General features: G+C 38.2%; 2 protein-coding genes across 5 annotated transcripts; one reads left to right on the top strand and one right to left on the bottom strand.

Moving 5' to 3' along the window:
• Nucleotides 1–2,977: 2,977 nt before the first annotated feature.
• On the bottom strand, nucleotides 2,978–10,189 carry bond (elongation of very long chain fatty acid james bond protein). 4 transcript variants are annotated; one of them, XM_089263243.1, is made up of 4 exons: nucleotides 10,041–10,189; nucleotides 4,509–4,614; nucleotides 4,253–4,443; nucleotides 2,978–4,141 (listed from the first exon to the last, which is right to left on the bottom strand). In XM_089263243.1, the coding sequence occupies exons 2-4, from the start codon at nucleotides 4,564–4,566 to the stop codon at nucleotides 3,404–3,406; spliced, it is 987 nt and encodes a 328-aa protein (XP_089119369.1). In that variant the 5' UTR covers nucleotides 4,567–4,614; nucleotides 10,041–10,189; the 3' UTR covers nucleotides 2,978–3,403. The 4 variants fall into 4 exon arrangements, with proteins under 4 accessions (XP_089119369.1, XP_089119363.1, XP_089119377.1 ...); XM_089263237.1 differs by having other exon boundaries at nucleotides 9,913–10,102; XM_089263251.1 differs by lacking the exon at nucleotides 10,041–10,189 and adding an exon at nucleotides 8,211–8,272.
• Nucleotides 10,190–12,334: 2,145 nt separating this feature from the next.
• On the top strand, nucleotides 12,335–15,767 carry LOC108659396 (CUE domain-containing protein 2). Its single transcript, XM_018112289.3, has 5 exons — nucleotides 12,335–12,468; nucleotides 12,658–13,067; nucleotides 13,148–13,406; nucleotides 13,534–13,700; nucleotides 13,757–15,767. The coding sequence occupies exons 2-5, from the start codon at nucleotides 12,754–12,756 to the stop codon at nucleotides 13,941–13,943; spliced, it is 927 nt and encodes a 308-aa protein (XP_017967778.1). The 5' UTR covers nucleotides 12,335–12,468; nucleotides 12,658–12,753; the 3' UTR covers nucleotides 13,944–15,767.
• Nucleotides 15,768–15,821: the final 54 nt, after the last annotated feature.

Raw genomic sequence — 15,821 nt, 5'->3', positions numbered from 1 at the left:
GAACAAAAACAAAATAAAACGGAATTAGTTGTGTAAATAAGTTAAGAATCGCATTTGGCATAAGCAAATATGTTAGATGATATACATACATATATATGAATTATTGGCATGTAAAGTACTTAGGCTTAAACGAAAAGATACCACAAATACAAATAAAAAATAATTTTTCTAAAAAAAAAAACAAAACAAAAGAAAACTAAAATAGATTTCTGGTGTTCCATGAATTGCAATTTCGATCTAATCATACGGATATGGATGGACGGGCGGAAGCATTCAGATTCAGATTCAGATTATGAACCGAACAAAAGATTTGCCCCTAATGAGAGTGTATGCGTTTGGTGTTTGCTGTCGGCTGTTTGGGGAGTGGCAGAACAGGTCCAGGCGGCTGATTAGTGCCTGGCCATGCAGATTGGGCGAGCTCATGAATTTAATTATAATTGCAGAACAGATATTGGTATTGTTATGCTAGAACGAACCGTTTCTGGCTCACCTTGAAGATGACAGCTGTTCAGTTGGAGATGTATACAATAGATATATGTATGTATGTATGCACACACATATGCACATACATATATCTGTATGCTGTTGTGATGCGCAAGAGCCCTGAGCTTTTCTCACAACCTTTTATCGATCAATCTGTCTAAACGAAACGGAACCTTAATACCCAAACCGGAAGCTAAACAGCAACATTGAAGAGCACCCAACAACAACAACAACAATAACAACAGCAGCAGCCGCATCTTAACAACTTGCTAACAGTAGCTAACAGTAGCATTTAAGCCGGTTCTGCTTTTGGCCTTGATCTTGACCACAAGCGCTCAGTGTCTCTTTGACTCTTCGTGTGTGTTCAGCAGCTCAGCATTCGATATGGTTTAGATTATCGGAGATTTTGGCGCAGGGCCGTGCTTTGGGGTCGGCTCAAGATTAAAGATCATTTATTACCGTTTCTTATCGTTATTCCATTCTTTTTGGGCTCTAATTGAATTTTATGATTGCCTCGACAAATATTCAATGAAAATCAAAATGGAGCAACAAAATAACAACAAAAATCAATATATATAAATTTTTGTTCATTTTTTATTACAATTTCATTTCCTCATAATCAATTTGAATCGTTTTTAATTGGGTTTGATTATTTACATAAATAGTATAAACAAAAAACTTGTTCTAGCCTGAGCAACTCAAGTTGATCGAATTATATACATCTAGATTAGATTCTTTTGTGCCTTCAATGCTTCACCTTGTGCAGCAAAGATCAAACAAACTTTGATTTCTGGTCACAAAATTTTCACACTTCATTTTCCTCAAGCATTTTCAATGGCGCCTCAAAGTATGCAGAGAAAAGATTTCTGCGCTAAATACACTTGACCTAACGACCTTTAAGCTTGGGTTAGTTTTTAATAATTATAGTTAGTTAATGTGCCACATAAAACTGGCGAATTTATTGCAGCAAATTGGGGAATTCGATAGAACCCAAGGCCGCAACTAGGGTAAATCCCAGAGCTGCAGACTCTTTGGAAATTCCCAAAAAATCAAACCATATACGTGTAGTAAGTTCCGGCCTTGAGCTCACTCGCATTATGCAATATGCTTCACATATCAAAATACTTTAAGGTTCCACATCTCAGATCTGAAATTTCGTAAAATATGTATTTTAAATTTACATTACACGAGTCTGTATAATTATGTAATTCGAAATTATTTGACTTACAAAACAGAGTCTAATAATACATTGACAGTCTATATATAAAGATTACCATCGCGACAGATAGAGCTGGTGAATTTTGCGGCATAATCTTCGCAAGACAACATTTTCAGTTGATTTGCATATGCGGTGATTAATGGGATGTTATACGGCCAAGGCATGGCCAGGGAGCACGTCTTTCAAATTCTGGATAAACTTGTCTTCTTCGCAGCTATGGTAGCTATACTCGATTGTATAGATATATATGTATGTATGTATGTATGAATTTGCTATTTTAATAAGAAACTATTTATGCATCATCCACATGGCTGAAATTCGCAACAACAAAACATCCAAGCCCTTTGCACTCGTGTGGCTGCTTGGCAGCAGAATAAAAAACTGAAAAATTGCTTGAAATTAGAATTTATAATTTTCGTTGATTATGTGTTTCTTGTGAGTCGCCATAATGTCTCGCCGATTGAACCTGTTCTTACGTTAGATAAAGAACAAAACATAATAAGAATAAAAAAAAAAAACAATTGCATAACCAAAAGGCACGCGAGTCAAGTTCAAGCCGAAGGCGCTGTCTTCGTCTTCGGTGCGGGTATTAATCATTGCAATAAAAGAAATTCAGCGGCTGGGATCTGCATAAATTTCATATTTAGCTTGACACGAGCTGATTTCAGAGTTGGCTTCAAATTTCAGGGGCTTGCGGGTACCCTGCGGCTGTCATAAATATATCGAAGACCAACTGGTTTGTCCGGTGATTAGAAAGAACTCGAAGGTTAAACTAGCCAAGAACATATTCGAAGGAAAAAAAAAAAAAAAAAAAACAGAAACAGATGAGAATATTGCAAACGGTTGCGTAGCACTCGGTTTATAGTTATATGGAACACGACTAGATAATAATTTAAATATTTTTGAATGTCTATCGATAGTTGATAATTGATCGATATGTGAATAATCGGAAATATCGATCATTTGCAACGTTCGATATGCACACGAATATATATATTCATTTCTAAACATACCCATTTCGCTCTATGAGCACAGAGTATACTGAACTTGTAAATATCTAATCTATGAAAAGATCGTTATATGTCTAAAAAATCACTCACCTAATATACCCCGTTCGCTCTTTAGCTATAGAGTATAGAGACCCTAAACACTTTACTTTTATATTAATAAACCTTTCCATTTCCATTGCAAATGGCTACTAAATATGTCACACATATGTCACTCAGCTAATATACCCTGTCTTTGAGCTACATATTGAATAAAACAGTCAAATGGTTTTCTAAAAATGAGTTAAAATATATTTGTTTTATTTTGTTCAGCATTGACGTAATTGGAAACAAATCAATTTTCGATAATTATTAACAATAAGCTGTTTACATTTCAATACTTAGGGCAATATACATACACAGACAGGCAGACACACGCACACGCGCACTCACTCACTCTCACACAGACTCGTTCGGCCACTCACACACACACTTACACGCCTAGGTATTTGGATGAAATCTTCTGCTGTTTGGCATCATCAACTACATTTAAGAAGCTCATTATCATCATTCAGATTCAGTTGTTCATGTACAGTTAAGGGTTATGGATAAACGTTTAACACTAGACTTAAGCCCCGATCTAAAAAAAACACGTACGATTAACCTACAGACAAAGCAACCCTACCAAAGCTAGCCCCGAACTTAGCCTAATCGCTCATTCCATCTTCAGGGGCTTCACACTGTTATTGTTTAGATCGATGTAGGGCTTATAGTCGATGTTGTTGTTGTTGTTGTTGTTGTTGTTGTTCTTAGTCTGCATTGGCATGCAGCCCATGCCGCCGGCAGCCCTCAGAGCCGACTGCGCCAGATTCATGCTCCTGCCGCCACTGTGCATGGCATTGCCATTGGCATCGACGGTCTTGTTCTTCTGGTACGTCTTGCGGTAGAAGTTGCCGAACAGATAGAGGAAGATGATCGTGTTGCCCACAAAGAAGAAGGTCAGAGTCTTGGGCATGTTGCAGCCCTTGGCGCCAACGGTGAGCATGTAGCCGAGGATGAGCACAAACTGAATCAGCTGAATGGTGGTCATGTACTTCTTCCACCAGAGATACTTCTGGTACTGGGGTCCCATGGCGGCGACCATGTAGTAGAAGTACATAATGATATGCACGCCCGAGTTGAGGATGCCAATGATGACGCCCTGTTCGCCGGGCGCGTACTTCAGATAGCCCCAGGAGAATAGCACGGTGATCGTATGATGATAGACATGCAGGAACGAGACCTGATTGTTCTTCTTGCGCAGCACAAAGAACGTGGTGTCCAGCAGATCGATGATCTTCGAGAAGAAATAGAACCAGGCGCCCGAGTACAGAGCCAAGTTTTGTTCGCGTGTGCGATGGATTTCGCATTTCTTTGAAAGTATCGATGCCATGACATTGCTCTCCTTGAATGACTGCAATACAAATAGAAATCACCATCATCATCATGATCATCATCACCATTATCATCATTATATGCAAAGATTTGTATTCAATTGTGTTAAGTATACGCCACGTGTGCTTACCGTACGACACATCCATATGGAGTAGCAGACCTGAAAGGCATTGTAGAACACCATAATGCGCTTCAGATCCATGGGCTTGCGATTCTTCATGTACTCCGGACCGATTTTCAGCACGAATGCCAGATAGACGAGCACCACAGCAACAACGGGCGCTGGTGAGCTCATCAGAAACCAGCTGTCCACCGTTTCATCTAAGCGGGGATTTTCAATTTAGAAGTGGTTCTTCAAGCTGCGAGCCTCGATGGATAATACTCACCCACACCCTTGGCCAGGCCGGAGATGCGTTCCTCGAATATTTTCATATAGGTCGTCATATTGATATTATTTTAATATATTTTCTGTTGTTTTATTCAGCTAGATGACTGCAATGAAAAAGATTTGCAAGACATTTAGAAACTTTCGTTCGATCGGATATATTTTTTTTTAATTTTATTTTTTGCTATTTCGCCGCTGACGTCCGAATCGCGCGTTGCCAAATTATTGAATGAAATATTCTAAGCTGAGCGCTGCTTAGACAGGCTGCGCACGTCCGGCACGAATCGAGACCGAGACGGAGACAGCGACTGTGACAGAGACGGAGACAAAGACAGCGTTCGATAGGTAGACGAGTCGCATCGAGTTGGAGCTGTTGCTGGATCCCGGTGCTTGATTATGCTCGCCAGGTGAGCGTGCGCGGCATAGGAATGCAGCTAGCACGCAAATATTTTACTTAATGAAAAAGAAAATGCTAAAAGGCGACGCAGTCGGCAGAGGGACGAGACAATGGGGCGACGTCAGCCCCAAAATCGTGCGGCCAGCTAAATGACGACAGCAGCTGCCACACAGAGGCTGCTGTTGCAGCCAGCGGGCAACAAACACAAAATAATAACTCAATTCAATCAATGTCAAGTCAGTGCAACAGCAGCAGCAGCAGCAGCAGCAGCAGCAGCACGAACAAACAAAAACAAAATACATGCACAGAGACAACAACAACAAAAAATTAATAAACTTAAAAAATAATACATAAAAACATCGATAAGACAATTCGCATAATTAAAACGCTTGGCTTCTGATGATGGGGTTTTGGCTTTAGTGGTTCTGCGACCGCAACTTACTGTGGCTTAAAGACCTGATCAAGTTGAGCTATCCGAGTGTGTGTGTGTGTGGCATTCTACAAGGCTAGATTGAATTTTTCGCCTTGGCACTAAAGTCGTATAACTTTGGCATTCATCTTGCAGATGCCAAGTGTAGAGCTACACATACATACATATGTGAGCTTTTAGTATTCAAGATGGCGCAGCCTCACACACACACACACACACTCTTACACTCGCAATGTTCTAAGCATTTATGTACATGACAACTTGTGCTGCTTGCCTAACCCGCTTCTCGATCGCCCATTTAAATATTTCATAAACTTTTTTATCACAAACACATATATAGACGCATGCCAGCCATATATCCAATTTATTCCTTTTTGTTATTTAAATTGCACGCGGAACAACATTGAGCACCCATGTCTTCTGTTCAGTCTGTTTCTGTCTTTATGTCAGACTGAATGTGCCCGCCGTATGATTGAGATATTAATTTTCAATTGCGGCGCTCGCTTTGCTGTTGGGCAACTTGTTTTCGGATATATTTCGTTGAATTAACATCTGTATAGAGAGAGAGAGAGAGAGAGAGAGAGATCTAACGGCCAGAGCGCTTCCGGTTCATGACCTTGCCAAAGGGCCTATCTAAATATAATTCACAATTTTATTTCGATTTGAGATTTTATTACTCTGTGCAGGTTCTTGAAAATTTCCAGTTTCTTGCATAGAATTTCGATTTGAATTGAAATTATTGTAATTTTTTGGAATGTATTGATTATTGATAATTTCTATATAAATTAATGTATTATTTATTATTTTTACGTTCAGCCTTCCGACTCAAATTACAAATTTGTTATGGCTTACACGCGACACACACGGCGTATGCTTGATATCTTGCATTGAATCTGTAGCAGTAGCCAAAGAGCTGGCCAGAACCGATGAGAATTGTACCTGAACTGTTGTCAACCGTGGACATCTGATGACTCTATCGCACACAGATCTGACACGATCGCCGCAATGCCAACGACTGTGCCACATTTGCCCAGCCTAATGCCAGAGGGGACTTGCGAGCCCAGTTATGGGCTTGTGCCTGGATCAGCGAAGCGTACATCTTGGGCCAGCTCATTTGTATGCAGGCCGACGCGTCGGCCGGGCAGTGCTGCTAGCGTCAGCAAAACAGCTAACAGATTGACACTGGAGACAGGAAAATGAGCTCTGCGGCATTATCACGACCAAAAATGTGACGCTAAACGTGGGACAGACGGCCAAGCGGACGGATAGTCTGTCAGTCAGTCAGTGAGACAGCTAGACAAATACTTGGCACTGCACTTGCACTTGCCCTTGCCCTTGTCCGGTTTTGGAATACATAGATGCAATTAGTGAGACCCAAAAGCCGCTGGCCCCTGTCAAGTCTCTCTGTCTAGCACTTAATTTGCGAGATTTATGAGAAATTAATTAGCGGGCTAAGTAGAGTGATTAAAATTGCACAAAGCTAATAAATTCTATGTAAATTAAACGAAATTTTGATATGTAAATGAGTAAAAAAATGAAAGCAATAGACGCCAAAATCAATTTATATCTATATAAATAGCACATTGACGCAAAATTATTTTGTATGCATAATTGATTTTATGCGATTTTTTTGTTTTTTTTTTTTTGTTGCTGTAGCCTTTAGCAGCGTGTATAAGTCTCCCACTATTGTTGCTTTTCTAAAAAAAAAGTTTATTATATATATATGTATATATATGTATGTGTATATTTTTATTGTCGGTTTGGGAGTTGCTCAGTTTTTTTTTTTATTCTATTTTAATTTTTGTTTTAAATATCATGAGCAGCTGTGCTCATGTCAGATCCCGACTCAAGCTACTCCAAATTCTTGACATCTAAATAATGCGGGTAAATTACTCAGTCAAAAATGGTTCATGTCTGACTAGGAGATACCCTACCCAACACAATTTTGCTGCTTTTGTATGCTAACATAGGTATTATTACTATAATTAACTGTTCTTCTTTTGATAAAGATGTTTATTTATCGATCTATGAATCGAGTAGCTATGCATACTATGAGCAGTTGGTATGTAGAGGCTTAGGCAGCTGCACAGAGCTCCACTTAGAGATCTTCTACGATTCTGAGCAAGAAAATATATTCAGTTTTAAGGCTATCGAAAATAAATTAAGCACACTAAACACTGATGGCTAGTGAACTTAGCCCAGTTATTCAGGTTCTACTTCTTATACACTTCACATACACAAGCACGCCCACAGAACTCTATCTATATATCTAGTTTTATGTATGTATGTACATTTGTCTAGAATATTCTTTTGTTTTTTTTTTTTTTTTTTTTTGCTGTAACTTTGTTGTTTCTTCACACGACGCAATTAATGATTTTCAGTGCAGCTGCATCTGCTGCAACTCGCTTGTTGCATTTAGATAATTGCACTGGGCAAATAATTACAAGCCAATGGGCGACAAATGCACACACACATACACACACATACATATACATGTATACAATTTTGTTGTATCTTTTTTCTATAATTTTCCCCACTTTGTTTTTCACACAAACACAGCCAAGTGGCGTGTGACCCCCAAGCTCACACCCAAAGTACCACCGAAAAGCATCAGATCGAAGCTCCGGCACGGCACGGATGTTTAGTGTGTGCATACATTGTAACGTGATTTTCACACGCATCTACCTGTACATATGCTAAAGGCAAAGCAAACAATTGTCCGTACCTAGAAGTGACTCTGTGCACTGCCATTTTCTATCTAACACCAGATTTTTACCCCATTATCGATGGTGTAACACGATGGAATTGGACAAATATGACCTATTGGTCATATAGAGTCAGACGATAGATATATAAGTGTGTTCGTATATGCTTACTGAGTGGAAGTTTGCTGAATTTGTGAGCCATCTATATGCCAATCAGATTGTTTCGAAAAAAAAGACAAAACACAGCAGAAAAACTTTTTTTTTTGTGTAAAATCAATAAACATTTTTTACTGTATGTCTGCTTGGAAGGAAAACTAAAGATAATTAGATTGCTTATAGGAAATCGGAAAATATTATTTGAAATTTGATGTTTGTATTAACAAGATGTTAAATATAATACATACAAAGCGTTGGAATATTGATTTATGAATGGACAAACATTTTTTTTTATTTTACAATATATTATTTAATATATAACCACATCTATTAGTCAATATATTATTTATTTTATATATTTTTGTTTTTCAAACATTCATAAGTCTAGCTGTCGGGCTTAGTCAAATTTACTTTTCAGCTATGCAAGAGACAGAAACAGAATGATAGAAAGAGAAGAGTATAAGAAAAGTTAAATACGTGGAAATCTTTGCCAAGCTTGAAAGCAAATATGTCAAAGATTTAACGATTAGATAATTATTATGTATGTACTCAAGACCTTTAACATTCATATTCATATACATATGGAATATATATATTTAATTTATGCATTAGTAAACCAAAAAATAGATACATATAGATATAATAAATTGCACATTAAATTCGACTTTGGTCAAAAGTATTATGAGCTCTCTTAATGTGTTTTGTTTTCGTTTGTTTTTGTTTTTCTTTCTTCTTTCAACTTGGCTTTAATAGATTTCCTTATTGTTGTATTAGTCAGTATTGCTATAAGCACCCAGTACCTAACTGTTTGTTACTATTTTGCTTGGCATAAGGGGGGTCAATCAATTAGTCGAGGCTCTAACTTATATATGTTGTTTAGTATATGTTTTTGAGCTGACTTTAGCCCTTGAATTGATTTAAGCGCCTAGCGACTAGCGCCTAGACGTGAAACGACTCTTGGGCAACTGAGAGACCAGGTCTTAGCCAAAGAGGCGCTCGTTTAATTACTTGGTAAATATTTGCAACGTTAATTGGGTTTTGACATTTCGGGTCTCTTTCGGTTGCCCAAGTCTTGCCGACTCAGCAGCGCTCCATTTAGTAAATTGAAAATGGCTGGAGACGGCAGGTGGGGCGAGTGGAGGCGGTGTTTCGCTATTAGAATTGATCTTGATGCAGCTGGCAATGTAATCGCCATTTATTGATTACAAGTTCAAAGCATTTAGTTTTGGCCGCCTCAAAGTTGTCAGTCTTGGCCTTGGGTGGCTGGCAAAATTGCAGCAACTGCAACTGCAGCAACAGCAGCAGCAGCTCCTCAGACAAGTTTTCAGCACTTAATCTATGTGCATTGCATTGGGTTAAGGTCAACTAGAAATATCAGACAGCCAGTGCCAGGCACCAATAAAGAAACATTAGCAAAGAGCAACAAAATTGCAACTAACGAAAATTAGTCAAGGCAGCCTGACTAGCTCAGCCAATGCTGTGCTAAAATGAGCGGCGTTGCGGCAAGTCGGTGCAAACATCACCAACACAAAATGTGCAACAATTCGAGTTGGCCTTTCAGCCAGATTTGACAGTCACATTTGACAGCCAGTTAGTTACAGCCAGCGGCAGTCCAGTCCAGTCCATAACTAATTTATGTGCGTTTGTTATCGATATCGGCTTCACTTTCACACTGTTTACCCATTATCGATCATAATCGATCGATTCACTTCCGTACCTGATTTGTACTTTGTTATGGATGATCCCGTTGCACACAGTTACAACACACCAGCACACTCGCTCACTCGCTCACACACACATACACGTTATGCAGCACGAATCACTGAACTGCTGTCAGACACTCACACTGGGTTAGCTGAGGATACGAGAAACCCGTCAACGGCGAACGCCAAGAAGACACTAATACGGAGTTCTACACGCTCGGCTGTATAAATAAACAAAAATTGCGCGTTCATCCGCCGGCTGAACCGAAGCGTTGACGTCGTCAACGAAGCCGCGCCGCTGGCGTCGGCAGCGGCCAGAACGCGGAGCCAGGCCCAGGCCCATACACATACACACATACACACACTCACACATAAAGAGCGACACTAACAGGCCCGTGATTTGGTTTCGGCTTGGTGTGTTGGTCAATCCATTATTTATTTCTGTATTGCTCGGCCTGGTGCAAATCGAAGTCGCGTTAATTGCTGATTTCAGTTGCGGCTTAAGACATTTTTATTTTTGGCACTTGTTTTAATTTTATTTTTGGTGGTAAGGTCAAGTTTGAAACAATTATTGCGTCTGCTAAGCGGGCCAAAAGAAAGCAAAACTGTTATTTTTGTATTGCGAAAAATTGAATTGGTTGTTTCTTTTCAAAAAGTTTATTCACCTCCCTAGAAGTCACGCGCTGTACCTTAAGATATTGCGCGGTAATTCCAAAACCCTCGTTAAAAAACGAAAATAACCATTACAATTTGGTATGGCTCCAAAAGCACTTTGAAAAGTGAGTATATTCGAGGATATAACGCTCTCCATTGAAGAACCATACAATGTGTAAGGAGAGATCAATAATGACGCATGTAAAAATTTGGGGACTCCCACCCTTCAAGTAAGAAAGAACTAAAATGCATTCCTATATTGATAAAAGAGAGTTATAAAGATATTTTACTGTTATCAATGATCATGGATACCGACCATTCGATATATATTCGAAATTTCTCTCGCTGTACACAACCAATATACTCTTATTATTCAGGTAACGAGTATAACAATTGAACAAAATAAAAGCTTTTCAACTGTAAAACCCTTAGAAGCATAAAAATAGCTTCCAACTAATTGATTTATTATCATTGTCACGGCAAAACAAATTGTACAAAAAAAATAAATAAATAAATAAAAATAAAAAACAGTGCACGAACTAAAAAGACAGCTCTTATGACACTCGGCTGGCTCCGCTCCATTGAGGTATTTAACGAGAAATTACGCAAAAATTCGAAACGTGTTAACACATTTCGCTTATGGGAAAAATAGCTCATCAGTCAGATCGGTCAGAGGTTTCCCAAAAATCCAACTGTTAACTACATGGGCCAATATTTACTCCACTCCATATAGGTAAATCAACTGTCTAGTGAGTGAAATAGCGATAGTAAGCGAGCTTCCGGGTCTTATGTATAAAAATACATGTTTCAAAACCGATTTTCATTTACATATATTTAGTATGCTTTATCATTATCATGCGTTTCGCGTGATTACTAATTAGTGCTTCTCTCGCTCAATTCTCTTTTGTTCGGCAGCGATTGTAACCTTGAACTTCAATATAATATAAATACTATCATCGTTCAATAAAATGAAGTTTACCGCTAGCAGCTAATACCAATACTGAGGCAAACGTGACAAGTTCAGCAGCCCCTTGGCCGCGATAAATGTGGCTCAGAACGATATCTCGACTTTGCCAAAACTTTGACCTGCTTTCGTCTTTCTTATATATACATGCATAAGCTCTACCTTTGCATTACAGGTACTGCAAAAACAGACAATCTGTAGTAGGTGTTTTATTTACGTAACCCCATTAGGCAGGTGCATAATCTTCCAACTGACAGTTACAATTTATATATGTAAATTTGAATTGCAATCACTTATTTGTAGTGCTGTAAAATAATAAATAAACATTTTTGCGCTATTCAACTATCCTCTAACAAATATCGATAGTTGCTGAATTGAATAAAGGATGGCGGCATAAGAGAGATTCGCTGTTTTCAATTATTCCAGAAAATATCTCGGATAAGTAGTAAGTTTGTTTAAACTCATTTGAATTTCATATTATATGTATATATTTTAATAGTAATAAAAATAAAGGTATAAAATTTAATGTTTTTATTCACAGAGTCATAGGGTTTTATAATACATTAATGAATATATACATACAATTTAATATCAAATCTATCCCACTATTTATTTATGTATTAAAGAGCACAAGTCTCTCAGTATTATGATAACCACATGCAAATACTATGTGTAGCGCACTATATTTATCAAACATTTTATATTACATTTATCTCAAAACAAATATGTATTAATAAATAAATCATAAATAGAATAGCATTGATAGCTTAATTAATTTTATTCTGTCATTCAAATTGTACACGCGAATGTGGTATTATATCGATAATTTACGTGTGCAGTATTTTTCTCTCGATAAATTTAATATTCGTCACAATTGCGCTGCAAAAGTATTATTGATTGAAAAGAAGAAGAAGCAGCAGCAGCAGCAAAAGAAAGGCGCAGCAAGCAAAAAGTACGCTATTTAAAACGAATTCTTATTTCAAGTTTGTTTTAATGTTGCATTAATATAAAAATGTTTTAGACTCAATGAATTAACCGACACAGTTTGCAATAAATATAACAACGTCGGGTGTCCACTTCCCCACACATGCACACGCACAAAGATACATACATATACAATATCTATATATCTGCATTACAGAAATAATAGGTAAACCAGCCAAACGAAATTCGCCGAACAAACGAGAAAACCCAAACAAATTGAACTAAGCTAGTAATAGAAAAAAATAGTGGAATCATGACCAATTTGGAAAAACAACACGAGATGGTGAAGCGAAGTCTTGTCCAGTTTGTCAGTGCACATATACCAGGTGCCGACTTTAGTGTTGTGGATGAGATCGTCCTTTCCTATATCATATCAATATTGGAGGAGGCCTCGCAGGATCCTTGCTTCGATGTCGAGGGCTTCGTGGAGATGATGGGCGCCTATTTTGAGGAGTTTTCAACCATCGATCAGGGCGTTATATGCGAATGGATATACAAGCTGGCCAACGAGCTGACCGATATGGAAAAGAATCAAGACAACCATAGCTCAATCAATTTATCGCTCCAGTAAGCCAGAACATATTCTCGAATTCTATTTACATTTGTGTTATTTTCTGTGTCATTAATATTTTTTTTTTTTTTTAAAGCGCATTGAGCTTGTCTAACATTATACCAGAGTCCAAGCTGCGTGCACGCAACTCGTCCATATCGGAGAAGGACGAATTATCCTCGAACAATAGCAGCAGCAGCGGCAACGGCAATGGCGGCTGCCACGGCAAGCGCTCCCAGCACTTGTCTGAGACCAGTGATGGAGGCTCCACTGATAGCTCCAGCTCGAATTGCGATTACTTTTTGGATGAGGCCGAAGTGCTGCAGGAAATGTTCCCCGATACTGCTTACGTCGAGGTGAGTCAGTAGTCCGAACAATGTTAAATTATTTCCCGTAAGACAAAAATTAAAGAAAATCATGAATAATATTACTTTTTTAAACAAAGCCCTAACTTGTAAATTAAAAAATTTGACATTTTGACAGATAAAACATTGCATTGCTATATCGAAGGGTGACATTGATAGTGCTACACAAATCCTCTTGCATCGCCAGGACACCAATCAGAGCTTGACCGACAAGTCGCACACTGTTGGCATGAAGAAAAACGTTGTCGTCGATGATAATGAGCTAAAGAATCGCATTATAGCCAGGTAGAACATATTCCGTTTCTCCGTGTCCTTGTATTTGCATTTGTTCTGCTCCCCAGATACTCGTATGTGGATAAGAATGCCACTCAGCGGGAGTACAAGCCGGTGGTGCCCAAAATGGAGCCGCGTAAGCTTGTGCGCTATCGTGATAATAAAATAGTGTCGCTCAAGGGCGAACGCTACACTGAAGTCAAGCGTGACGAAGACGCTGAGTTAAAAAAACCCAAGAAGCAGATTCTACCGTAACTAAAGATGAACAAACCCCACAAGTATTTTATCAAGAAGCAACTTAACCCACAACCACCTAATATTACCGCACCAACGACACCTAAAGTTGAACCATGCAGCAGCAGCAGCAACAGCAGCGCCTGTCGCTGTGATCAGAATGTATTTGGGCACAACTTATGCACAGAGCTGCATATTCGTGTAACTAGAGTTCAAGCCAGCATTGGTCCCAGTCCCACACACCCACAACATAGATCCCGTCTGACCTTAGCGCCAGTTGTAGCCATGCTTAGCCAACGTTTAGATGCTTCCTTGCCAAAATCTACACTAAAGCAACAACTCACAGCAGACAACACAAGAGGACAACAAAAAGAACAGGAACAGGAAAGGAACCAGGAAACGAGCAGCAGAGCAGCCGCATTGTGTGACCCGTTCATAATAATCAAGGAATCCTTCCCATGTGAGTTAACTGGCAATTTATTGTTGTTGCTATTGTTAGTTTGCTTTGCCGGTTGCTGTAGCCCATGGAATTTTTATCATAATCAGATTGTGGCTAAAGACACAAAGACTTTACATACCAAATTAGTTAATAGTTATGTTTTAGGTAAAGCTTTTGCATTTCTTTATGTTAAACCCAATCGGGACATTATAATCGAAAACAATTTATGAGTCTCGTTGCGGTGACAAGGAGCCGGCTCCAGTTTAGTAGGGGCTGCTGCCTGTCGCACATGACAACGCTTGCCGTCGCGCCTGCACGTGGTTGGATAGTATTTGTTAGTTCCTTTATGCTCACACAAGAAACTCGCAATCAAAAATCAAATTAAAAGAAAGATAGAAAACTAAACTGTGACAAATTGTGCGAACAACTGCCAGAATCTTGCTCGCTTGTGAATCTCGAATCTCGACAAAGTATCAAAAACATATTTATATAGATAATAATAGAAACATAATTCCCCACAAGCAGGTGCGACTCGATCACGAATTTGGCGCTCAAATAGACTTATTTAGATGATTTTAGGTATTCAAATTAAAAGTATGTTTTGTAAAGTGAGCGTTTCTAAAACGCAGCTGTACAACAACTTGCCATAAGATTTAAGTTAAAGTTCTCTTATATAGTAGCATTGTTTTATTTTATTTATTATTTGTTTACGTTATGGTCTAAGCAAACTAGCAACAGTAACGACAAATGCCATACACTTACTAGTCCTCATCCAGAGAGTCCCCCGTCCTCCGCGTCCCCCTCAGATACCAAAGCGGCTGCTGCTCGGAAGGACACAGCAATATTATAAAACATATTCAACATATAACAAAACTAATCAATAATAATCAATCTTAATATAACCTTATATTTAGCAAGCTTCATTGTAATTCCTAACAACAAGTTGAAAGCCCAGCGCAATTCATATATATCGACATATATATATTTATATTTATAATTAATTATATTTAAAAACTTTTTTTTTAGATTTAAGCATCGGTCATCATTCGACGCATTAGTGCATTACATACTTTGATTGATTTTTACTTAACGCTATTTAAATTTTGCATAATTTTAGACGTGTTCCTTCCCATAACCACCGTTTGTATTTATATTCAGCTAATTGCTTATAATGTTTTTTGTTATTGTTTGGCTTAAGCTAACCACAGACTAATCGGTATTTGTATGTATTTACGTATTTCATTCGGTTTCGGTTTGATATTATGCGGAATTTCTCATATTTTAGTTTTATATATTATTTTTGTGATATTAGCGTAAAAACAAATTGATTATTACAAGAGAAAAGGCAAAACTCGAATTAAACTTTTGAAATTTAATAAATATATATTATATTGTATCCAAAATAAGTGCGATTTTTAAATTGGGCGCGCATTCTGGTAATCCGACAACTAAATGCAGCA

Source organism: Drosophila navojoa, chromosome 2 (genome assembly GCF_054131105.1).
Source record: "Drosophila navojoa isolate 15081-1374.11 chromosome 2, UAZ_NAV_1.0, whole genome shotgun sequence".
NCBI lineage: Eukaryota > Metazoa > Arthropoda > Insecta > Diptera > Drosophilidae > Drosophila > Drosophila navojoa.
This window is presented reverse-complemented; position numbering and strand designations above follow the sequence as displayed.

Bases quoted from the DNA above. Each gene is read 5' to 3' on its own strand.
- LOC108659396 (XM_018112289.3), top strand. From the start codon at position 12,754: ATGACCAATTTGGAAAAACAACACGAGATGGTGAAGCGAAGTCTTGTC. The intron at 13,407-13,533 runs GTGAGTCAGTAG...ACATTTTGACAG, and splicing joins CCGATACTGCTTACGTCGAG to ATAAAACATTGCATTGCTAT. The intron at 13,701-13,756 runs GTAGAACATATT...TCTGCTCCCCAG, and splicing joins AAGAATCGCATTATAGCCAG to ATACTCGTATGTGGATAAGA.
- bond (XM_089263243.1), bottom strand. From the start codon at position 4,566: ATGACGACCTATATGAAAATATTCGAGGAACGCATCTCCGGCCTGGCC. The intron at 4,444-4,508 runs GTGAGTATTATC...ATCCCCGCTTAG, and splicing joins CGGCCTGGCCAAGGGTGTGG to ATGAAACGGTGGACAGCTGG. The intron at 4,142-4,252 runs GTAAGCACACGT...TTTGTATTGCAG, and splicing joins CCATATGGATGTGTCGTACG to TCATTCAAGGAGAGCAATGT.